This window comes from Heptranchias perlo, chromosome 2, assembly GCF_035084215.1.
Source record: "Heptranchias perlo isolate sHepPer1 chromosome 2, sHepPer1.hap1, whole genome shotgun sequence".
Lineage (NCBI taxonomy): Eukaryota > Metazoa > Chordata > Chondrichthyes > Hexanchiformes > Hexanchidae > Heptranchias > Heptranchias perlo.
Genome location: NC_090326.1, coordinates 93465768 through 93488588, shown reverse-complemented (window position 1 = coordinate 93488588; position 22821 = coordinate 93465768). Strand labels below are relative to the sequence as shown.

The 22821-nt window shown below is 45.2% G+C and overlaps 1 protein-coding gene and 1 long non-coding RNA gene across 9 annotated transcripts in view; one reads left to right on the top strand and one right to left on the bottom strand.

The window, feature by feature from the left end:
* The window catches only part of ppp1r9a (protein phosphatase 1, regulatory subunit 9A), a 371465-nt gene that overhangs the window by 289208 nt on the left and 59436 nt on the right, over positions 1-22821 (top strand). For 7 of the 8 annotated variants that reach the window (XM_068004352.1, XM_068004343.1, XM_068004361.1 and 4 more), the window contains one exon: positions 13926-13976. In XM_068004352.1, coding sequence (XP_067860453.1) covers positions 13926-13976 — 51 coding nt within the window. The remainder of the gene's footprint in view (positions 1-13925; positions 13977-22821) is intronic. The other variant, XM_068004329.1, reaches the window with a different exon arrangement.
* The window catches only part of LOC137341306 (uncharacterized), a 30863-nt gene continuing 25133 nt past the window's right edge, over positions 17092-22821 (bottom strand). The window contains exon 3 of the long non-coding RNA XR_010967003.1: positions 17092-17286. This is a non-coding gene — a long non-coding RNA (uncharacterized lncRNA). The remainder of the gene's footprint in view (positions 17287-22821) is intronic.

The following is a 22821-nucleotide window of genomic DNA, read 5'->3' as shown; positions in this document are numbered from 1 at the left end:
AAAAGGGTCATTTTCAAAATGGCAATCTGTAACAAGTGGGGTGCCACAGGGATCAGTGCTGGGGCCTCAACTATTTACAATATATATCAATGACTTGGATGAAGGAACAGAGTGTCTTGTGGCCAAATTTGCTGGTGATACAAAGATAGATGGAAAAGCAAGTTGCGATGAGGACACAAAGTGTCTGCAAAGAGATGTTGACAGGTTAAGTGAATGGGCAAACATTTGGCAGATGGAATATAATATGGGAAAATGTGAAGTCATCCACTTCGGGAGGAAAAATAAAAAAGCAAAATATTACTTGAATGGAGAAATACTACAAAATACTGCTGTGCAGAGGGATCTGGATGTCCCAAAAAGTCAACATACAGGTGCAGCAGGTAATCGGAAGGCAAACGGAATATTGGCCTTTATTTCTAGGGGGATGAAGTATAAAAGCAGGGAAGTCATGCTAAAACTGTACAGGGTGAGACCAGACCTAGAGTTCTGCGTTCAGTTCTGGTGCCCTTATTTAAGGAAGGACATAGTTGCATTGGAGGCAGTTCAGAGAAGGTTCACTAGGTTGATTCCAGGTATGGAAGGGTGTCTTATGAGGAAAGATTGAACAGGTTGGGTCTATACTCATTGGAGTTTAGAAGAATGAGAGGAGATCTTATTGAAACATACAAGATTCTGAGGGGACTCGATAGGGTAGATGCTGAGAGGATGTTACCCCTCATGGGGGAATCTAAAACTAGGGGGCATCGTCTCAGAATAAGAGGTTGCCCGTTTAAGACGGAAATGAGGAAGAATTTCTTCTCCCAGAGGGTCGTGAATCTTTGGAATTCTTTACCCCAAAAATCTGTGGAGGATGAGTCATTGAGTATATTCAAGGCTGAGTTAGACAAATTTTTGATCAGCAAGGGATTCAAAGGATATGGGAAAAAGGCGGGAAAGTGGAGTTGAGGTAAAAATCAGATCAGCCATGATCTCATTGAATGGCAGAGCAGGCTCGAAGGGGCCGAATGGCCTACTCCTGCTCCTATCTCTTATCGTCTTATGGTCTTATAGTTCTAGACTCTCCAGCCAGGGGAAACAACCTCTCAGCCTCTACCCTGTCAAGCCCCCTCAGAGTCTTATATGTTTCAATGAGATCACCTCTCATTCTTCTAAACTCCAGAGAAAATCATAGAAAGTAACGGCACAGAAGGAGGTTGGGGTTAGGGTTGAGCCTTGCGGAACCCTACTTGTAACAGCTTTCCAGTTGCAAAAATACCCGTCAACCATTACCCTTTGCTTCCTGCCACTGAGCCAATTTTGGATCCAACTAGCCACTTTCCTTTGAATCCCATGGGCTTTTACTTTTTTGACCAGTCTGCTGTGTGGGACCTTGTCAAAAGCCTTGCTAAAATCCATGTAGACTACATCAAACGTGTTACCTTCATTGGCCCTCCTTGTTAGCTCCTCAAAAAATTCAATCAAGTTAGTCAGGCACAACCTTCCCTTAACAAATCCATGCTGACTGTCCTTGATTAACCCGTGCCTTTCTAAATGACTATTTGACGATTTATGCTGTCCCTTAGGATTGATTCTAGTAATTTGCCCACCACCGAGATTAGACTGACTGGCCTATAATTGCTCGGTCTATCTCTTTCTTCCTTTTGTCTGTGCCAGCCAAAAAAGTTGAGAGTTTCTGCCTCTACCACCCTTTCAGGCAGTGAGTTCCAGACCCCCACCACCCTCTGGGTGAAAACATTTCTCCTCAGCTCCCCTCTAATCCTCCTACCAATTACTTTAAATCTATGCCCCCTGGTCACTGACCCCTCTACTAAGGGAAATAGGTTCTCCCTATCCACTCTATCTAGTCCTGCCATAATTTTATACGCCTCAATTAAATCTCTCCTCAGCCTCCTTTGTTCCAAAGAAAACAACCCCAGCCTAACCAATCTTTTCGCATTGCTAAAATTCTCCAGCCCTGGCAACATCCTTGTAATTCTCCTCTGTACCCTCTTTAGTGCAATCATATCTTTCCTGTAATGTGTTGACCAGAACTGTGCACAGTACTTAAGTTGTGGCCTAACCAATGTTTTATACAGTTCGACACCTCCCCACTCTTATATTCTGTGCCTCGGCTAATAAAGGAAAGTATCCCGTATGCCCTTTTAACCACCTTATCTACTTGTCCTGCTACCTTCAGGGATCTGTGGACATGCACTCCAAGGCCCCTTTGTTCCTCTGCACCTCTCAGTATCCTCCCATTTATTGTGTACTCCCTTGCCTTGTTTGCCCTCCCCAAATGCATTACCTCACACTTCTCCAGATTGAAATCCATTTGCCACTTTTCTGCCCACCTGACCAGTCCATTGATACCTTCCTGCAGTCTACAGCTTTCCTCTTCACTATCAACCACACGGCCAATTTTTGTATAAACTGCAAACTTCTTGATCAAGCCCCCCACATCCTAGTCCAAATCATTAATATATACCACAAAAAGCAAGGGTTGGGGTTAGGTTTGAACTTTGCGGAACCCTACTTGTAACAGCTTTCCAGTCGCAAAAATACCCGTCAACCATTACCCTTTGCTTCCTGCCACTGAGCCAATTTTGGATCCAACTCGCCACTTACCTTGGATCCCATGGGCTTTTACTTTTTTGACCAGTCTGCTGTGTAGGACCTTGTCAAAAGCCTTGCTAAAATCCATGTAGACTACATCAAACGTGTTACCTTCATTGGCCCTCCTTGTTAGCTCCTCAAAAAATTCAATCAAGTTAGTCAGGCACAACCTTCCCTTAACAAATCCATGCTGACTGTCCTTGATTAACCCGTGCCTTTCTAAATGACTATTTGACGATTTATGCTGTCCCTTAGGATTGATTCCAGTAATTTGCCCACCACCGAGATTAGACTGACTGGCCTATAATTGCTCGGTCTATCTCTTTCTTCCTTTTTAAACAACAGTACAACGTTAGCAGTCCTCTAATCCCCCGCCACAACGCCTGTCGCCAGTAGAGATTCTACTCAATCTCTCCTCATAGGACTACCCTCTCATCCCAGGAATTAATCTCATGAACCTTTGTTGCACCACCTCTAAGGCAAGTATATTCTTCCTTAGGTAAGGAGACCAAAACTGTACACAGTACTCCAAATGTGGTCTCACCAAAGCCCTGTACAATTGCAGCAAGACTTCCTTACCCTTGTACTCCAACCCCCTTGCAGTAAAGGCCAACATGCCATTTGTCTTCCTAATTGCTTGCTGCACCTGCATGCTAACTTTCTGTGTTTCTTGTATGAGGACACCCAGATCTCTCTGAACACCAATATTTAATAGTTTCTCACCATTTAAAAAATATTCTGTTTTTCTATTCTTCCTACCAAAGTGAATAACCTCACATTTCCCCAAACTATACTCCTTCTGCCTATTCACTTAACCTGTCTATATCCCTTTGAAGACTCTTTGGGGCCGATTTTCGGATTGCCGAGCGGATGCGTTGGGGGCGGGGAGGCTCCTGGCTCCAACCGGCTGACTTCCGGGTTCTCCAATGACGCGTTCAGGTGCGCCCGCAGCTCCCACATTTGGGGACCCACCAGCAATTAAAGCCGGCGGGATGCTGCTTTAGATCGTTATTTAGATACTTGAGGTACTTGACAGACCTCATTGACTGGAGATTTTGGCAGGGGTGCAATTTTGAAGGATCCTCAGCATGTTTCCCGTGCTGTGGGAAACACTCCCTGTTGGAGCAGATGTGTTTCAGCCAGCAGTCAGTGGGAGATGCAAAGGATTATTTGACAGTTGGGGGGAATACCTCATTTATTGCAGCAGGGCATTCTGTCACTTCAGACAAAGTTTTGGCTGCAACACCTTTGTCTTTCCACTCAAAATTATTAATTTATACCCTAAACTCTGCTGTGCAAACACATTTACCTACTTTGCAGACCCCCTCAAACTCACACCATCAGGATTGGGGACGCCATAGCTGCATTCATCACTTCATCTGAGGAGGAGCAACATCACCAGCCTCGCCAGGCACGCCGTCCACCTCCACCATGTGGAGCTTCACAGCACAGTGCTGCGCCACAGGCACCTGCACAAAATAGTGGTGCAACTACACATACACCCACTGTAGGGTGACCCAATGAGTGGCATCAAGTGTGGATGTTCATGGTGAACCTCATGAAAAGGACTGATTACACAAGCCAGTCAAGAATGGCCAAGACGTAGCAGTAGTGGTGACAATAATAATATTTAATATGCCATTAACAAAAATCAAATATAAATAAAAAACATGACAAACCGTCAAATACCCTTGTGCATCCCCTTTGTGCTCACAAAACCTTTGTCTTACGCTTACGAGTACTCCTAAGTGGTGCTACCCCTGTGGCTGCAGCAGAGGTAGTGGCAAGTTGCTCTTGTTCATGCCCTGACCGATTAGGTGCTTTGGGCCTACGCCCTCTGTGTTTCGGTGCCCTGAGGGCCCCTCCAAAGACTGCTCCACCTGCACCTGTGCAGGGGCAGACTCGACCACCTGGAGAGGAGGCAGCATTGCGGGTACTGGTTGAGCGGGGGGCAACGAGTGAGACGTGGGAGCGCTTTGAGTGGCGTCCCCACTTCCATGTCCCCTTTCACCATCATCCCTCTCCTGGGCCAGGTCCACATCATTCCTACCACCCTGCTGGACGACAGTTTGGAACATAAGAACAGGAGAGGCCATTCAGCCCCTCGTGCCTACTCCGCCATTTGATAAGATCATGGCTGATCTGTGATCTAACTCCATGTACCTGCCTTTGGCCCATATCCCTTAATACCTTTGGTTGCCAAAAAGCTATCTATCTCAGATTTAAATTTAGCAATTGAGCTAGTATCAATTGCCGTTTGTGGAAGAGAGTTCCAAACTTCTACCACCCTTTGTGTGTAGAAATGTTTTCTAATCTCACTCCTGAAAGGTCTGGCTCTAATTTTTAGACTGTACAGTAGCATAGTGGTTATGTTACTGGACTAGTAATCTAGAGGCCTGGACAAATAATCCGGAGTCATGAGTTCAAATCCCGCCACGGCAGCTGGTGAATTTAAATTCAATTAATTAAATTCAATTAATTAAATAAAATCTGGAATTAAAATACCAGTATCAGTAACGGTGGCCATGAAACTACCGGATTGTCGTAAAAACCAATCTGGTTCACTAATGTCCTTTAGAGAAGGAAACCTGCCGTCCTTACCCGGTCTGGCCTATATGTGACTCCAGACCCACAGCAATGTGGTTGATTCTTAATTGCCCTCTGAAATGGCCTAGCAAGCTACTCAGTTGTAAAATCTCGCTTAAAAAAAGTCACAAGAAGAATAAAACCGGATGGACCACCCGGCATCGGACCACTAGGCACCGGACACGACAAAGGCAAACCAAGCCCAGTCGACCCTGCAAAGTCCTCCTCACGAACATCTGGGGACTTGTGCCAAAATTGTGAGAGCTTGTCCCACAGGCTAGTCAAGCAACAGTCTGACATAGCCATACTCACAGAATCATACCTTTACAGCCAACGTCCCAGATTCTTCCATCACCATCCCTGGGTATGTCCTGTCCCACCGACAGGACAGACTGACCAGAGGTGGCGGTACAGTGATACACAGTCAGGAGGGAGTGGCCCTGGGAATCCTCAACATTGACTGTGGACCCCATGAAATCTCATGGCATCAGGTCAAACATGGGCAAGGAAACCTCCTGCTGATTACCACCGACCGCCCTCCCTCAGCTGATGAATCAGTCCTCCTCCATGTTGAACACCACTTTGAGGAAGCACTGAGGGTAGCAAGGACACAGAATGTACTCTGGGTGGGGGACTTCAATGTCCATCACCAAGAGTGGCTCGGTAGCACCGCTACTGACCGAGCTGGCCGAGCCCTGAAGGACATAGCTGCTAGACTGGGCCTGCGGCAGGTGGTGAGCGAACCAACACAAGGGAAAAACTTACTTGACCTCGTCCTCACCAATCTACCTGTCGCAGATGCATCTGTCCATTACAGTATTGTTGGAGTGACCACCGCACAGTTCCCGTGGAGATGAAGTCCCGTCTTCGCACTGAGGACACCATCCAACGTGTTGTGTGGCACTACCACCGTGCTAAATGGGTTAGATTCAGAACAGATCTAGCAGCTCAAAACTGGGAATCCATGAGGCGCTGTGGGCCATCAGCAGCAGCAGAATTGTATTCCAGCACAATCTGTGACCTCATGGCCCGGCATATTCCTCACTCTACCATTACCAACAAGCCAGGGGATCAACCGTGGTTTAATGAGGAGAGTAGAAGAGCATGCCAGGAGCAGCACCAGGCGTACCGAAAAACGAGGTGCCAACCTGGTGAAGCTACAACTCAGGACTACATGCATGCTAAACAGCAGAAGCAACATGCTATAGATAGAGCTAAGCGATTCCACAATCAACGGATCAGATCAAAACTCTGCAGTCCTGCCACATCCAGTCATGAATGGTGGTGGACAATTAAACAACTAACGGGAGGAGGAGGCTCTGCAAACATCCCCATCCCCATCCTCAAAGATGGCGGAGTCCAGCACGTGAGTGCAAAAGACAAGGCTGAAGCATTTGCAACCATCTTCAGCCAGAAGTGCCGAGTGGATGATTCATCTCCACTGCCTCCCGATATCCCCACCATCACAGAAGCCAGTCTTCAGCCAATTCGATTCACTCCACGTGATATCAAGAAACTGCTGAGTGCACTGGATACAGCAAAGGCTATGGGCCCCGACAACACCCCGGCTGTAGTGCTGAAGACTTGTGCTCCAGAACTAGCTGCGCCTCGAGCCAAGCTGTTCCAGAACAGCCACAACACTGGCATTTACCGACAATGTGGAAAATTGCCCAGGTATGTCCTGTCCACAAAAAGCAGGACAAATCCAATCCGGCCAATTACCGCCCCATCAGTCTACTCTCGATCATCAGCAAAGTCATGGAAGGTGTCGTCGACAGTGCTATCAAGCGGCACTTACTCACCAATAACCTGCTCACCGATGTTCACTTTGGGTTCCGCCAGGACCACTCGGCTCCAGACCTCATTACAGCCTTGGTCCAAACATGGACAAAAGAGCTGAATTCCAGAGGTGAGGTGAGAGTGACTGCCCTTGACTTCAAGGCAGCATTTGACGGAGTGTGGCACCAAGGAGCCCTAGTAAAATTGAAGTCAATGGGAATCAGGGGGAAAACGATCCAGTGGCTGGAGTCATACCTAGCACAAAGGAAGATGGTAGTGGTTGTTGATGGCCAATCATCTCAGCTCCAGGACATTGCTGCAGGAGTTTCTCAAGACAGTGTCCTAGGCCCAACCACTTCAGCTGCTTCATCAATGACCTTCCCTCCATCATAAGGTCAGAAATGGGGATGTTCGCTGATGATTGCACAGTGTTCAGTTCCATTCGCAACCCCTCAGATAATGAAGCAGTCCGAGCCCGCTTGCAGTAAGACCTGGACAACATCCAGGCTTGGGCTGATAAGTGGCAACTAACATTCGCGCCAGAAAAGTGCCAGGCAATGACCATCTCCAACAAGAGAGAGTCTAACCACCACCCCTTGACATTCAACGGCATTACCATCGCCGAATCCCCCACCACTAACATCCGGGGGGTCACCATTGACCAGAAACTTAACTGGACCAGCCATATAAATACTGTGGCTGTAAGAGCAGGCCAGAGGCTGGGTATTCTGCAGCGAGTGACTCACCTGACTTCCCAAAGCCTTTCCACCATCTACAAGGCACAAGTCAGGAGTGTGATGGAATACTGTCCACTTGCCTGGATGAGTGCAGCTCCAACAGCACTCAAGAAGCTCGACACCATCCAGAACAAAGCAGCCTGCTTGATTGGCACCCCATCCATCACCCTAAACATTCACTCCCTTTACCACCGGCCCACAGGATGCACTGCAGCAACTCGCCAAGGCTTCTTCGACAACACCTCCCAAACCCGCGACCTCTACCACCTCGAAGGACAAGAGCAGCAGGTACATGTGAACAAAACCACCTGCACGTTCCCCTCCAAGTCACACACCATCCCGACTTGGAAATATATTGCCGTTCCTTCATCGTCGCTGGGTCAAAATCCTGGAACTCCCTTCCTAACAGCACTGTGGGAGAACCTTCACCACACGGACTGCAGCGGTTCAAGAAGGCGGCTCATCCCCACCTTCTTAAGGGCAATTAGGGATGGGCAGTTCAAGAGCATCCTGCTTCGCGTCTGTGAGGTTGACCTGATGTTGCAGCTCCCCTCCGGTCTTCGCCCTCTCCCGTGCATTCTGGCCTCTCTTCTCCTATAAGGGGAGAAAGTAGAGAGGCGTGAGTGAGGGATGGTGACGTGGCTAACCGCTGAATGCATTGGTTTGGGTGAGGCTGACCACGAAAGAGATGCATCAGAGGGTGAGTATGAGACAGAGCCATGACATTGTATGAACATTGGGTTGAGTGGTAGTGGAGGGATCAGTACTGGGGAGGTGAATAAGTGCACGTAAGTTGAGGATGAGGTTTGAGTGCATGTGAGGAGTGATGTTATAGAGTAGTGTTGGCAGTGCAGAAGGAGATGTGGGGTGGGGGCGGTGATGTGGAAGACGGAGTGTAGGAGAATGAGTAAGTGTATTCACTTTGGCTGACCTAGTTAGGTCATTGAAGCTCTTCCTGCACTGGATCCATGTGCGGGAGACGTTGCTGCTACTGGTGACCTCCTCTGCCACCTTGAGCCAGGCCTTCTTGGTGGCAGAGACAGGCCACTTCCTCCCGTCCGCTGGGTAGAAAATATCCCTCCTCCTCCTCACCCCATCCAGTAACACCTGGAGTGAGGCATCGTTAAATCTGGGAGTAGCCTTTCCCCTGGTCTGCTTCATGCTGTACTTTTGGTTGTTTGCTGCAGGAGCAGCAGTGGAGGACTGCCCCTTTAAATAGGGCTCCTCCAGCTGACAGCCTGTGATGCGGGTGCGCTGTCCACCTGCTGCGCAAGTTGACCATCCACAGCATGCACTGCAGCAACTTGCCAAGGCTTCTTCGTCAGCACCTCCCAAACCCGCGACCTCTACCACCTAGAAGGATAAGAGCAGCAGGCACATGGGAACAACAACACCACCTGCACGTTCCCCTCCAAGTCACACACCATCCCGACTTGGAAATATATCGCCGTTCCTTCATCGTCGCTGGGTCAAAATCCTGCAACTGCCTTCCTAACAGCACCGTGGGAGAACCTTCACCACACAGACTGCAGCGGTTCAAGAATGCGGTTCACCACCACTTTCTCAAGGACAATTAGGGATGGGCAATAAATGCTGGCCTCGCCAGCGACGCCCACATCCCATGAATGAATAAAAAAAAACCCGGAAGCCACGGTAAGTGCCTTCAATTTACCCGCGATCGCGTGGGGAACGGACGGATTTCACTGGGTGGGTTACCCACGCGCCCAGTCGCCTCCTCCCTGCCCCGCTGCCATCCTGCCTCCCTGGTAATATTGGGGCCTTTGTGTCCTCCTCACAGCTTATTTTCCCACCTAGCTTTGTATCATCAACTAACTTGGATACATTATACTCAGTTCCTTCATCTAATTCATTAATATAGATTGTAAATAGCTGAGGCCCCAGCACCGATCCTTGTGGTAGCCCACTAGTTACAGCCTGCCAACCTGAAAATAACCCGTTTATCCCTACTTTCTGTTTTCTGTCCATTAACCTATCCTCTATCCATGCTAATATATTACCCCAACCCCATCAGCCCTTATCTTGTGTAACAACCTTTTATGTGGCACCTTATCGAATGCCTTTTGAAAATCCAAATATACTACATCCACTGGTTCCCCTTTATCTACTCTACTGCTTACATCCTCAAAAAAACTTTAATAAATTTGTCAAACACATTATATATATATATGTATATACTTTAAATAAACTAAAGCTTTTAATGTTATTTTTGATTGTGTTTCCAAAATGGTACTGCAGTCCTTAAGAAATTATTTTGTGTATTGAATCCATATTTCCTATATTCCTCTCTTCATTCATTTATGGTTATCCACACATATATGAAAAATGCAATAATAACGATATATTTTAAAAGCTCTACGCTGACACAGCTCAATAGGTCAAACTCCGCATCAACTACTATCCTGTTGCAGATGGTCAAAGATTTGAGTTCCAGTCCTGCCTAAACTCCATCTGCCATGGTTGAGATGAGTTTCATGGGTTGAAACTCGGAGTGACTTTATGAAAACAGGGCCTTTCTAGGGGTGGGCAACATATTCTTCTTCTGGTATGAATTAAACTTGTAAGTGTCAAGTGAAAGATTTTATGCAGAAAGGATTGGATTCCTTGGAAGAAAAGGGATTATGTATTGGCTAGGTTCTTAGTTTATAGCACATGAACTTTCCGTGTATAATTAACGAACTATTAAATGCTCCTGTATTTATATATGCTGGTGCTTTTCCTGTGGAACACGTTTATTACATTAGTATTTACATTTATCTCTATAGTGTAAGTATGCTTTTATGAACCATACGAAACTGTATTTGCTTAAACTAAAAGAGCCAAATCATATAAAGTTGTTTATTTGGTCTTTTTTTATAAATGCTGATTGCATAGTGCTTATGGAATCTGTTAATAGCATGTTGATCAATTTGCTATTTTTGTAATTGATGTTATAAAATGGTCATTAATGTTTTGATCATTAAAGGGCTCCTCGCTTGTATATATGTGGGATATTTGGTTTCCCAATTCCCTAAATGGACAAAATTGCAGAACATTAAAAATGGAAATTGAATCTGTTACATCTTTGTATTTTTTTAAAATCTCAGATAGTTAGGACCAACGTTTAGCCGGTTGTGCTGCTGCCATTGGAATCCTGCACATACTTTTCCCCCATTTTCATTTGGAAGTGTACATTTTGGTGGTTTAGGATGTGAAATTGTTGAAGTCCTAGATTTTTGTCAAGTTTTTAAAATATTGTTATGGGAAACTCAAATTTTATTTTTGAATGTAACAGTTAGAAGTGTTGAAAACAGTTTAAGTTGATATGACATGAGTCATTTCTAATGCTTCAGATTTTGCTCTCCATCAGTAATTTGTAAGTTAGTGTTCCACAGGCAAAGCACCAGCATACATAAGTGCATCTCCAGAGGGTTAATGAAGAAGTTAATATTTTTGGCTTATATTTCCTTGAGTTAGATGATAGTCTATGGATGTGGTTCAAAGTACCTCTATTACTAGACCCTTCATTTGGGCCATGTAAGTGTGGGCTATTTTTTATGTTGTCCCGGTTTAGTACATTTCAGAGAAGCTTTCTTAAAACTACACTTGCAGAGATTTTTGGAGTATCCAGTAAATACGATTTATACAAGCCCTGTTAGTTAGGAGGAACAGTAAATTGTGCAGCTGGGAGCAGGAAGTTACAAAGCGACGTAGACCAATTAATTGAGTAAGCAAAACCGTGGCAGATGGAGCTCAGTGTGGGGAAGTGTGAGATAATCCACTTTGGATCGAAGAAACTGCAAAAGCAAAGGGATTTGGGTGTCCCGGTATACAAATCACTAAATGTTAGTGCACAGCTACACAAAGTAATCAAAATATTGGAATATTTGTCTTTATCGCAAGAGGGTTGGAATACAAAAGGAAGGAAGTTATGTTTCAGTTGCACAGAGCCTTGGTCAGACCCCTCCTGGAGTTCTGCATCTCAGGAAGGATATATTGGTCTTGGGGAGGGTATAGCACTGGTTTACCAGAATGATACCGGGGCTTAAAGGGTTAAATTTTGAAGACAGGTTATATAAATGTGGCTCGCATTGCCTTGAGTTTAGAAGGTTGAGGAGTGATCTAATCGAATGTTTAAAATGATGGCGTGAATTGATAGGGTTAATACAGAGAAACTATTTCTTCTGGTGGGGAAATCCAGAACAAAAGGGCACAATCTTAAAATTAGAGCTAGGCTATTTAAGAGTGAAATCAGGAAGCACTTTTTCACAGAAAGGGTAGTGGAAATTTGGAACTCAACCCCCCAACAGGCTTTGGATGCTGGGTTAATTGAACCCTTGAACACTGAGATCAACAGATTTTTGTTGTGTAAGGGTATCAAGGGATACGGAACAAAGGCGGGTAAATGGAGTTGAGGTATAGATCAGTCATGATCCTGTTGAATGGAAGAATTGGCTTGAGAGGATGAATGGCCTACTCCTGTTCCTATGTTCCCGAGTTCCTAAAAAGTCTGTGTTCAGATGCCAAAGTTGCAAACTGTGGAAAAAGACAAAATGATATGGGGTTGAAGTAGGAACTGCACTCCTAAGGAGTTTTTCTGTTTTACTGGACTATGCTTTGTCTGAAAATTCTGACTCTCATGTTTATATGCTACACAAGAAACCAGAAAACCTGGGCTGTTGATTATTATCTTGATTAAAAAAAATAATAGCATAAACAAAATGGGAGAAGGGTAAAGCCTGTAAATCATACTGTTTGAATTTTACACTTAACATGATTTTACACATTCTCGCTACCCCCGAGAAGGCTTTCTTAAATCCCCCCCCCCCATAACCCCCACTGAGCAGGATTTCAACCTCAGATCAGCTTCCAGCACCCAAGCAGCCTATCCCCGCACTGACTAGGATTCCCCGCCCCGCAATCAGCAGAATTCGGCATCAACCCGCCCCCAACTAAACGAGACTGTGGTCTTCAAAACCCCCTCAGTCGAGAGAAGAAAACTGCCAGTCCCCCCCCCTCCCAGAGAGGCAAACTCACTCAGCATTCCCCTCTTTGTCCCTTTCGCCTCCCCTTCTCCTCCTCATCCAATCCTCAGTCCACCTCCCCATCTTCACTTTTTTACTCTTTGCTGCTCTCTCCCTCGCCTGCATCCCCTTCTATTTCCCGCTTCTCCCCTCCCCCACCTCGGTTCATTTATCTCTCTTCCCTCTGACTCTGCGTGACCTGAAAACTGCCTTTGGTCTTGATGTCCCATGTGCACCACCACAGGAGATCAACTAATAAATGTTCAATTATTTTAAGTTTAAGGTATATTTGTTGAATATCTGCGAATTCCTAAGCAGATCAGGAAAGAAAATAAGATTATAAATGACCTAAGTAAATTATGCATGAGACCTTTGCAGTGTTTTTGGAGAAACAAACATCTTTACTGATGATTCTATAGCAGATCCATGAATTGCATCTTATTTCCGATACATGCAGATCATTTCCCAATGGCACCTGTTCTGTCAGCTTAGTGGACATTTAAAATCGCAATAGTTTATCAACTATTTCTTCTTTCAGCCTAATATCTCCTACCCTTATGCAATGTATGTATCAGCTACTTGCCACTGAAATTCATATTACATAGAATTTTACAGCACAGATACAGGCCATTCGGCCTAACATGTCTACGCTGGTGTTTATGCTCTATCCGAGCTTCCTCCCACCTTACTTCACCTCACCCTATCAACATATCTTTGTATTCCTTTCTCCCTCATGTGTTTATCTAGCTTCCCCTTAAATGCATCTATGCTATTCACCTCAACCATATTCTCGCCACTCTCTGAGAGAAGAAGTTTTTCCTGAATTTATTATTAGTGACTATCTTATATTTATGGCCCCTAGTTTTGGACTCCCCCACAAATGGACATCCTGTCTACGTCTACCCTATCGAACCCTTTCAAATTTTAAAGACCTCCATCAGGATACCTCTAAGTCTTTTTTCTAGAGAAAAGAGCCCCAGCCTGTTCAGTGTTCCCTGATAGTTGTAGCCTCTCAGTTCTGGTATCTGCATATTATATCTGAAAGGGACAAATGACTAACAACTGTAGATGTAAGGAACATTGGATAATTGGAACTGTATGATGCAAATGTTTATGATAGATTATTTTGAAAGACATTTCACTTCGATTTCACAGATAAATATATGTATCTGTTACTTGTTGATAATGGATAACCTTCATTCATTCACAGAAGATGTTGAAACTTCAACCATGAAGTCGGGTGACCCAGATGAGGTCTTTGGTAAGTTTCTTATCATCCTTACAGTGCAACTGTATTTCAGCAGTGTTTCAGTGTATTATATGCTCAATGGTGTACAATGTCTTGATTATATGTACAAAATTTTAAAGCTACACCCCTGAAGGTAACTGAGCAGCAAAAAGGAATCTAATCACATGATGTTTATGTGAAGATGATGCTATAACCGTTAAAATGAGAAATAATTTTATAACTCTAAATTAGCTCTTGCCTTACTACAGCAAAGACTTGTAATTATATAGCATCTCTTAATACTCTAAACATCCCAAGGTGCTTCACAGAGGAAAAATACAAAACAAGCAGTGATGGAAGAGTCAGGAGAGGTGACTGAAAGGATGGTTGAAAAGATAGGTTTTCAGGAGGCTTTGTAAAGGTTGGAAAGAGGTAGTGAGATGATGGGTTTAGGGGAGGATTTCCAGAGAGTAGGTCTAAGACATCAGAAGGTTATGGCCCCTGATAATTGAGCAAAGAGAGGCTAGATTCAAGGGCCCCTCAAGCCTGCTGTGCCATTTGATAAGATCATGACTGATCTGATTGTGACCTCAACCCTACTTTCCCGTCTACCTACTATAACCTTTAACTCCCTTGTTAATCAGGGATCTATATAACTCAGCCTTAAAAATATTCAATGACCCTGCCTCCACTGCTCTCTGGGGAAGGGAGTTCCACAGACTTACAACCCTCTCTGAGAGAAAAAATTTCTCCTCATCTCCGTCTTAAATGGGAGACCCCTTATTTTTAAACTGTGTCCCGTAGTCCTAGTCTCTCCCACACGGGGAAACATCCTCTCAGCATCTACCCTTCAAGTCCCCTCAGGATCTTATATGTTTCAATAAGATTACCTCTCATTCTTCTAAACTCCAATGTATACAGGCCCAACTTTTCCAACCTTTCCTTATAAGATAACCCCCTTATCCCAGGAATCAGTTGAGTGAACTTTCTCTGAACCGCCTCCAGAGCAATTATGTCCTTTCTTAAATAAGGAGACCAAAATTGTATTCAAGATGTGGTCTCACCAATGCCCTGTACAACTGTAGCAAAACATCTCTACTTTTATATTCCATTCCCCTTGCAATAAATGACAACATTGGGACTAGCTTAGTGGTATAAACTGGGCGACATGGACATGTTGGGCCGAAGGGCCTGTTTCCATGTTGTAACTTCTATGATTCTATGATTCTATTCCATTTGCCTTCCTTGCTGTATCTGTATACTAACTTTTTGTGATTCATGTACTAGGACACCCAGATCCCTCTGTACCTCAGAGTTCTGCAATCTCTCTCCATTTAAATAACATACTGCTTTTCTATTCCTGCCAAAGTGGACAAGTTCACATTTCCCCACATTATACTCCATCTGCCAAATTTTTGCCTACTCACTTAATCTATCTATATCCCTTTGCAGACTCCTTATGTCCTATTCACAACTTACTTTCCTACCTACCTTTGTGTCATCAGCAAATTTAGCAACCATACATTCGGTCCCTTCATCCAAGTCATTGATATGGATTGTAAATAGTTGAGGCCCCAGCACTGATCCCTGTGGCACTCCACTCGTTACATCTTGCCAACCTGAAAATGACCCATTTATGCCTACTCTCTGTTTCCTGTTAGCCAACCAATCCATAATCCATGCTAATATGTTACCCCCTACACCATGAGCTCTTATTTTGTGTAGTAGCCTTTGATGTGGCACCTTGTCAAATGCCTTCTAGAAATCCAAGTACACCACATCCACACGATAGCCTTTATCCACGTTGCTTGTTACTTCCTCAAAGAACTCTAATAAATTAGTCAAACATGATTTCCCTTTCACAAAGCCGTGTTGATTCGGCCTGATTGCATTGAGATGTTCTAAGTGCCCTGTTATTACCTCCTTAATAATAGATTCTAGCATTTTCCCTATGTCAGATGTTAAGCTAACTGGCCAGTAGATTCCTGCTTTCTGTCTCCCTCCTTTCTTGAATAGGGGAGTTACATTCACTATTTTCCAATCTGATGGGACCCTTCCAGAATCTAGGAAATTTTGGAAAATTAATACCAATGCATCTACTATCTCTGCAGCCACTTCTTTTAAGACCCTAGGATGAAGTTCATCATGTTAAGTTGAAAGGTTTGCTGTAGTCCATGTAACAATTCATCAGGGGTATGTGTTTGAAGTATGTTCAGTTCCAGCCAATTGGAAAATCTTTTCAAGTATGAAAATGTTAGTGGCGCGCCTGCGTATTATCGATCTCTATTTTTGGAGGACAAAGTGGCATTTTTTTATCTGTAGGCTCATGCTAAAGTCAATTATTAAGATTTCAAATTTATTTTAAAAAATTGTTTTCTGGAGTCTTTGCACATCAAGGTAAAATATAGCATATCAAGAGAAAGGAACTTCTTAACACTAATGCTGGCTGCAGAGTGTAAAGTGGTTTTAGGTTAGACGTAGCACAGTTTGAGTGCCTCTGTAATACAGTTCCTTAAGACCTACTTCAGGAAATTGCTCATTAACATGTACTTCGGCAAATCACACACAACCAGGTGGTAGTGATTAAAATAGTTCTGTATTGTTGTGGCATCATAACCCCCAGCCATACAGTAAATCAATACACTGATGTCTTAGAATGTCAAATGACAATACAGCCAGGAGTGGACTGGATCCCCTGAAAGGGCATGGGATTCTCACAGGAATTGGGGGTGCCGATAATACAGCGCTATAGAATCATTCACTTGGGAAATCTGAAATTTCCCACAAAGGTAGTCTACCCCTGAATACAACATAAACAATTTCCACCCTTCTGAGCAAATATAATTCTGGTATTAGCCTTGAAGAATTCATCCAATTAATAATTTTTCAACCGCCACTCATGTAGCGTGCAGTTTGTTCAACACAAAGTTTTCACATCGTTCACCTGAGGAAGGAGGAAGCCTCCGAAAGCTTGTGAATTTAAAATAAAATTGCTGGACTATAACTTGGTGTTGTAAAATTGTTTACAATTGTCAACCCCAGTCCATCACCGGCATCTCCACATCAACACAAAGTAAAATTGAGACATATGGAGGGAGAAGGATTTGGGAGAAGTCCACCTACAAACACTAAAAGTATGAGACCACCAAGAGCTGCAGTTTTCCTTTCGGAGTTCTACTGGTTGACTTTTCTGTGTTTTCAGCTCAGCCACTGCAATATTTGACTGTTTTGACTTTGAGATTTCGATGGGGATCAGGAGCTGCCTTTTTCTTTTTACAGTTGATTGTTCCAGGTGGATACTCTCCATGCAGATTCTGCATCACAACATCCTCATTCTTGTTTCCTGAGAAACAAACTGGAGGATCAACAGGTGTAGAAAAACAACGAAATTCTAAGGGAAAATTGCAAATACTAGAAATCTGAAATAAAAACAGAAAATGCTGGAAATACAAGCAAGTCAATCAGTATCTATAAAGACAAACGCAGGTTATTACGTTTTGAGTATGTACCCTTCATCAGACCGAAGGCTAAGAGATAAACAGGCATTTTAGTAAGGTTGGAAAAATAGAAAGAAGTGGGAGGTGAGGGGGGGCGGGAAAGAACCAACAGACATACCAATCACTGAGAGGATGTTAACGTTGAATGGCTTACAAACTGCTAAATAGAAACTAGTTGAGTGGGATAATGCAGACAGAAAGGTCAAAGAATATGCAAATGATGGGGAAAAGAGAGGTTAAAAATACACAGATGTATAAAAACATAAAAGCAAAAGTAAAGATGAAAGAGTAAAAAGGTTGCAGATATAACATAAATTAAACTAAAACAGAAAATGCAAGTAAAACATTATGGATCAGCCAATTACGAGAAGAGAAAAGGTCCCACCCTTGCCAGCTCTGTACTCTGAAGTAGGACCTCTGACCCAAATGTCAACCCACTTCCCCTCCACCCAGACACTGACAGACCACCCCCCCCCCCCCACAACCTTGCGAGCATCCACTGCTGTGACGAGAATGAGGGTATAGCGAAGGTTTAAAGTTACTGAAGTCATTATTAAGGAACTGATCCCGCTTAAGGGAGATGGGAGGGGAAAGGTACTTAGTTATGGGATTGTTCTGTAAGGGGTTGAAGATGACCTGGCGAATGCAGAGGCTGGTTGGATGGATCCTGTGGAGAAACAGTTCACTAGATGGCCTTTTATAATATGGATGAGATTTAAGGCAGTAAACATTTGTACTTTTCTCTTTTACTAACAATTAATATCCTCATTTTAAAAAGTTACTATATTTGGGAAACATGAAGCAGCATCTTGAATACATGTGAGAATACGAAACTTTGTTTCAGAAGTTCCAAAATCTTTTGTCTCTGATTTTCCCTTCTGTAAATTGTAGGAAAGCCTGTAGCTTTCATTGTACATGAATATATTTAGTTTGTTGAGGGCTATCATTGAAGGGAAATAAAATATTACGGTCTAGAAATTGGTTGACACCGCCCCCGATTTACAGGCATAAAATGGGTGCCAAAGCATCCAATTTGGCGGGCATGAGTGAACATTCACACCGAAAGTGCACGGTCCACCATACGCACCTGAAGCAGGCATTAGGCCCTCCACATATGCAGGTAAGGGAGCTAACACCTGCAAAATTGGTTTGCTCTGAACGTAACCAACGTTGGGCCAGCAGTGTTCAGGAAAATGTGGTTTACGTGCAGCCTATTTAGCAGTCCTTAAAGGGACCTCTGGAGGCCACCATCAAAAAGATACATTTTTTTTTAAAAAATACTTGCCTGAATGTGGAGCTGGGAGAAGCAGGAGCGATTCTCTTAGCTCCATTGCAGTGCTGACCACTGGTGCCGGCTCCCACTTGGTCCCCTCTGGATCACTTCCCCCTCCCTCCCCCTTCCCGAACGCCTCATCCCCTCCCCCTCGATCGCTATCCCCCCTTCTAGGACCTACCTGAGGGCAGCTGCTGGTGATGCAATTGCCTGAAATCAAATGTCAAGCTACCTGAGGATGCCCAGCATGGATCAGCAACTCACTAGGCTAATTTACATGAGGTGCGATGCCTAATATCGGGTGTGCCTTGGGCCTACCCATTCTGGTGCGAACCAATTTCTAGGCCGACTTATCTGAATAAGAATATCACATTTTCTTATGTAGTAGCTGTACTTCAAGTCAACATGATGTATTGGGGTCAATTTTGACTTTTGGACAACCCACTGGCAGAGTGCGCCAGATCAGCCATAACCGTAGCGAAGAGATGGCCACAATTTTGAGGCGCTGGCCTCCGGCAAGCTGCAGGGTGCCAAATAGGCATCCCAATTCAACTTGCCAGATTGAGGGCTCCTAATATCATCCACCCTGACCGCCAGCAAAGTAAGCGGGGGGAGGAAATCACAGTAGCGGAGGGCGGGGGTCCTGCGGCGCCAGTGGCCAAGATTATTTTCATAGGGCCTGGAAGAACACGCCCTCCGTGGAACTGCTCCGAACAGTTTTGACTTAAAATGGCAGTCGGGGTCCTAGGACCTGATTTGTATATTAAAAGGAGCCTACCGTCTGAAATAGGCAGGTGCATTGAGTGCCCAGCGGTAGGCCCCTTTCAAAATGTCACCGGCCTCTTCATTGGTGTTTACGGGTCCATATGGCTACCGACCCCATTTTGAGGCCATTTCTGCTTCGTTAACGGTAGACGACAGAAGTAAAAATTTAAGCCATCATGTAAGAAATGTGAACCAATAAGGCTATTCAACCCATCAAGCCGAGTGTTTAGATAAGAATGTACACGATCCTAGATATCGAGAAACGGCTGAGTGCACTGGATACAGCAAAGGCTATGGGCCCCGACAACATCCCGGCTGTAGTGCTGAAAACTTGTGCTCCAGAACTAGCTGCGCCTCTAGCCAAGCTGTTCCAGTACAGCTACAACACTGGCATCTACCCGACAATGTGTAAAATTGCCCAGGTATGTCCTGTCCACAAAAAGCAGGACAAATCCAATCCGGCCAATTACCGCCTCATCAGTCTACTCTCAATCATCAGCAAAGTGATGGAAGGTGTCGTCGACAGTGCTATCAAGCGGCACTTACTCACCAATAACCTACTCACCGATGTTCAGTTTGGGTTCCGCCAGGACCACTCGGCTCCAGACCTCATTATAGCCTTGGTCCAAACATGGACAAAAGAGCTGAATTCCAGAGGTGAGGTGAGAGTGACTGCCCTTGACATCAAGGCAGCATTTGACGGAGTGTAGCACCAAGGAGCCCTAGTAAAATTGAAGTCAATGGGAATCAGGGGGAAAACGATCCAGTGGCTGGAGCCATACCTAGCACAAAGGAAGATGGTAGTGGTTGTTGGAGGCCAATCATCTCAGCCCCAGGACATTGCTGCAGGAGTTCCTCAGGGCAGTGTCCTAGGCCCAACCATCTTCAGCTGCTTCATCAATGACCTTCCCTCCATCATAAGGTCAGAAATGGGGATGTTCGCTGATGATTGCACAGCGTTCAGTTCCATTCACAACCCCTCAAATAATGAAGCAGTCCGAGCCCGCATGCAGCAAGACCTGGACAACATCCAGGCTTGGGCTGATAGGTGGCAAGTAACATTCGCGCCAGATAAGTGCCAGGCAATGACCATCTCCAACAAGAGAGAGTCTAACCACCACCCCTTGACATTCAACGGTATTACCATCGTCGAATCCCCCACCATCAACATCCTGGGGGTCACCATTGACCAGAAATTAACTGGAGCAGCCATATAAATACGAGAACAGGTCAAAGGCTGGGTATTCTGTGGCAAATAACTCACCTCCTGACTCCCCAAAGCCTTTCCACCATCTACAAGGCACAAGTCAGGAGTGTGATGGAACACTCTCCACTTGCCTGGATGAGTGCAGCTCCAACAACACTCAAGAAGCTCGACACCATCCAGGACAAAGCAGCCCGCTTGATTGGCACCCCATCCACCACCCTAAACATTCACTCCCTTCACCACCGGCGCACAGTGTCTGCAGTGTGTACCATCCACAGGATGCACTGCAGCAACTTGCCAAGGCTTCTTCGACAGCACCTCCCAAACCCACGACCTCTACCACCTAGAAGGAGAAGAGCAGCAGGCACATGGGAACAACACCACCTGCACGTTCCCCTCCAAGTCACACACTATCCCGAGTTAGAAATATATTGCCGTTGCTTCATCGTCGCTGGGTCAAAATCCTGGAACTCCCTTCCTAAACAGCACTGTGGGAGAACCTTCACCACACAGACTGCAGCGGTTCAAGAAGGCGGCTCACCACCACCTTCTCAAGGGCAATTAGGGATGGGCAATAAATGCCGGCCTCGCCAGCGACGCCCACATCCCATGAACAAATAAAAAAGACTCTATCCCACTTTTTATTCTCCACAGCAATTTTTAGTTTCCTGAAGGAAAGATCTGCACAATTTCTCCCTGACCCCCAAAAGCATTCATGTGAAATTACTGAATTTCTGCCTATTACCATGACTCTACTATTCAGTACTGTCAGAAGCTTTCCACCAATAATATTTCCATGGTCTATTGTGTTCCATGGAATATTTGATTATCTTTGGCTATCCTCAACCCAGTAACTTTCAATCCATTCCTCAGGAATTATCAATTTATTTCTTTTGGAAGGACTTCGTCAACATGACATTCAATTGCTTTTGCTGGGTGTCTGTTCCACAGATCCACTACTCTTGGTGGGAGAGGACGAACAAAGAGAAATTTCTTCTAATCTCTACATTTATCTACGTGTATCTGCTCATTCATTGTCGAGAGATGCAAGGATTTTTATTTCTATATAAGAAAGACTTAGGGGTCAATTTTAGGATGGCCGAGCGGGTGCGTTCGTGGCGGGGGGGTTGCTAAAATTGGGGAAGCGGGTCCGGAGCCCGGCTCCAACCCACCCACTTAAGGGTTCCCCAATGATGCGCTTAGATGCGCGAGCAGCCCCCGCATGCGGGACTCCCACCGGCAATTAAAGCCAGCGGGATCCCACTTAAAGCAATTAATTAGATTGTTCAGGTCGTTTGCAGACCTGATTGACATGATATTTTAGGAGGCATGGGAATTTCACCTCAACAGAACATGTTTCTGCAGCCACCAGCCAGTGGGAGCTGCAAAGGTCCATTTGACAGGTGGCGGGGAGACCCTATCTCATTGCAGGTGGCCACTCTGTCACTTTGGACACAGTTTGGCCTCCTCCTAACACTAAAATTTGGAACCTCAACCCAGGTGTGCAGACACATTTATCTACCTTGCGGACCCCCTCACACATACATCTTCCGGATGGGGGCCACCATAGCTGCAGTCATGACCTCATCGGAGGACGAACAGCATCACGAGCCTCGCCGACCACGCTGTCCACCTCAGACACATGGAGTTCCACAACACAGTGCTGTGACACATCCACCTGCACGGCAGGAGGGAGGGCAACCGCAGAGAGAGATGCGTCGCAGAAGGCACTACCCTCGCCACAGGGTCTACAGACCGAGGCTCAGCTTCCTGGACCTCTCTGAGGAGCAGTGCAGACGGAGGCTCAAGAGTCACTCGACATGAAGTCGTGGACATCTGCAGCCTCCTTGATGCCGATCTGCTCCCGGCTGGCCCGAGGACCATCTTCTTACCTGTCGCAAAGTCACCACTGCTCTCAACAACTGCTCCTCCAGAACCTTCCAGGGTGCCACCGGGGACATCGCCGGCGTGTCTCAGTCACCTGCATAAAAGAGTCCTACAAATACACCTACACCCACTCTGCAGTGACCCAATGGGTGGCATCAGGTGTGGGTCTTCATGGTGATACTCAGGAAAGGGAATTATTGCGCAAGCCTGACAAGATTTGCAAAAACATAGGAACATAGGAACAGGAGT